Below are 2,876 nucleotides of genomic sequence, written 5' to 3' on the forward strand. Positions count from 1 at the left end.
TTAGAGACAAGCTCTCACTGTACAGGTCCAGGCTGGCTTTGTACTCACTATATATCCCAGGCTGGCCTTGAACTCATGGCAATCTGCCTGCCTCATGCTCCTGAGTGCTGGGATTATAGGCATGTGCCACCATGCCCAGCTAGTTTCATATATTTTAAAAAGTAGTATAATTTTCTGTTTTCCTGGTGGCTAAAATACAAGTCTGGCTCCTACTTTCATTCAGGAAGGTTGACAAACAGTCATGCTGGGTTACCTAATGACAGTGGGTCACCTTTTGACTACAGGCACGCTGAAATAAACATTCAAGGGTGGTGCTTCTGCCAGACACAGTAGGAGCCTCTGACTCTAGGAGGCTCCTGGTCCTCAGTAAACAGTACAACAATCCTTCTGTCCACATTAATGGCACTGTCACAAAAAAGCACTGTCTGAAATCCAACATGGATGACAAGCAAGCACCTGGGTGTGAGGAGCACAACACAGGGCCAGGGAGGTATACCTGTGTCAGTAGCAGTCCTGATCAAAAAGGAAATGAAATTTTAATATGCTTTCATTTTTATGCATAGCATTTTTTGTCAAACATCTACACCAAACTGTTAGTCATTAAATACAGTATTCATTAATTATCTGAATTTAACTACATATTAAATTGGACTGCTATAGATTTCCTCTGGCTTGGTAGTGCCATTTAAAAATCTCTGAGATACTTAAGAGGTCAGGGAAGCAGCTCTGGAGAAAGCTGAGAACCTAAGTGCTCAGAGTCCTATGCTTGAGCACAGGTGGGGACATCACCGCTCTTTTTACAGAGGTGAGCAAGGTTATATGAGTGACAACACCACTGTCTTTTTTTCTAAACAGCTCTGTTTTGTTTTTAGCCCTTATAAATTATCTATTTTACTTTTTAATTAAAAACATACTACAGAAAGTTTAAAGGAAAAATGCTTTTAAAAAAACAATCACTCCATTTTCAGATCTCAAATACCAATCTTACATAATAATATTCCAATGACTTCACTTGTAGTATTCAGCTAATCAAATAGTGACAGACAGAAAAAGGGCCAGAAGCCAAAGGGAAAAACTGAGGACAGGGAATTATTCCCAATTGAGAATACTCTCTGTTGTCAAATTTAGTTTGGGTATTATTTATGCTGGGAATGCTTTTGTATCCTTAAAAATGTAATAAACAAACCTGCCTTATGTGCCACTTGGAAAAACATGTAAATTACATCTGAAAAAGAAAGCTGTATATTTGTAGCCCAAAGACATCTGTGGATGATATTTAAGAGGTACTCAGTTGGGTCAGTTGTACCTTATAAGATCCTTTATTTGCTTCACTACTGTAATTTGTACTTTTTACACAGATTGTTCAACATTTCTAAAGCACCTATAAAAATGTTATATAAATTTCTACATTTCTATTCAGTCCAACTTGAGTTATCATTTTATTTAGCCATACAGGATGCTTTCAGAAGTTCCCAATGTTAAAATAAGGAGAAATTAGTAAGCATATACGGAGAACTTCCCATAAGATCTCCTAATTATTCCCAAAGAATAAAAATACGCTATTTCAGAAAGCAAAAATGCAACAGCACGCTCAATGGCATATACCCATACAATATTTAAATGGGTTATTATCACAGTACTATATACATAAAATATTTCTCCAAAAGTAGGTAATACATTATTGATGTATGTGACACTCTGATATGTTAATTTTTTGGAAGGTGGGAGCAGAGTCTTATTATGTAGTTCAGGATGGAGTTGAACTCATTATGAAGCCCAGGCTGGACTTAAACTTGTCACAATTCTCCTGCCCCTGCATCCCCAAATGCTGAAATTATAGGTGTGTGCTACAGATAATTTTAATTATGAAATGTCATGCTTATTTTGAAGAGTGTTACATTTATGTAATCATTCTAGCTTCCCATAAATACATGTGCAAGGAATTTACACACTATTCCCAGACAAAGTTTTGACAACCTGCCAATCACTCCCCAGCTTGTGAAAAAAGCCAGAGGGAGATGAGAAGTAAACCAGTAATATGCCTAAGATGCCCCTGGACAGGTTATCTGCTCCCAACTCAGGACAAACTCCAGTAAACCCCATCTGTATACACTAACCTCCACTGACATGCACTTCATAGAGCGAATACTTGGGAGAAGACAGCATGCGCATATCAGGGCGGAATTTCTCTGCCAGAGTTTCAATCACATCCTGAGTGGTTGCAGTACTAGAAACCCGGATACATTTTGTTGCAAAATTTCCAGCAGCTTTATCCTGAAAATAAAATCTCATCACTCCATGGAACTCCAGATCCTAAAAGAAAACAAAACAAGAGATTCGTTTTTGATAACCATAATAAAAGGAAAGCGCTATCCATCATTTAAAATGTTTCTTTACGTAAATATCTCAGATAGAAACTAAGACAGGTTTTCATTCTCGTAGTTTAATTATCTGACTTTGTACAAGTTGTTTACAATTTCTTTCCCTGACTTGTCTCATGTATAAAACAATGGGTGTTGAGTAGCCGATGTTGACAACAGCTAACATTTACTGAGTCTGCAAAAAGGGTTGTAGATACCATGAAATGGGTTATCTGATCTACCTTTATGACCACGGAGTTAAGTAGTTACTACCACCAAACCCTACTTCAAGACCCTGTCACTGAAATGAAGTCTGAGTACCTGCCAAGGAGGTATCCAGAATTAACATTCAAAACGACTGGCTCTAAAGCATACATCTATAGAACTCCCATAAGGTTGACCCAGCTCTGAATTTCTGAAGCCTACATGAAAAAAAGACTCTGAAGAGCAAGGAGGAAACGTTAGCCCCAATCCTATGAAACATGAAAGCATAAATTTCTGAGAATTGTCAAAAAA

At 37.7% G+C, this 2,876-nt stretch overlaps 1 protein-coding gene across 19 annotated transcripts in view; it reads right to left on the bottom strand.

Moving 5' to 3' along the window:
• Positions 1-2,313, bottom strand: part of Afdn (afadin, adherens junction formation factor) — a 102,983-nt gene extending 100,670 nt beyond the window's left edge. For 13 of the 19 annotated variants that reach the window (XM_010639415.2, XM_010639423.2, XM_010639455.2 and 10 more), the window contains exon 1: positions 2,118-2,313. In XM_010639415.2, the coding sequence (XP_010637717.1) occupies positions 2,118-2,292 (175 nt within the window). In that variant the 5' untranslated portion in view covers positions 2,293-2,313. The remainder of the gene's footprint in view (positions 1-2,117) is intronic. The other 6 variants (XM_010639487.2, XM_010639519.2, XM_010639503.2 and 3 more) reach the window with 1 other exon arrangement.
• Positions 2,314-2,876: the final 563 nt, after the last annotated feature.

This window comes from Fukomys damarensis, unplaced genomic scaffold (assembly GCF_012274545.1).
Source record: "Fukomys damarensis isolate Sample0158 unplaced genomic scaffold, DMR_v1.0_HiC HiC_scaffold_14, whole genome shotgun sequence".
NCBI lineage: Eukaryota > Metazoa > Chordata > Mammalia > Rodentia > Bathyergidae > Fukomys > Fukomys damarensis.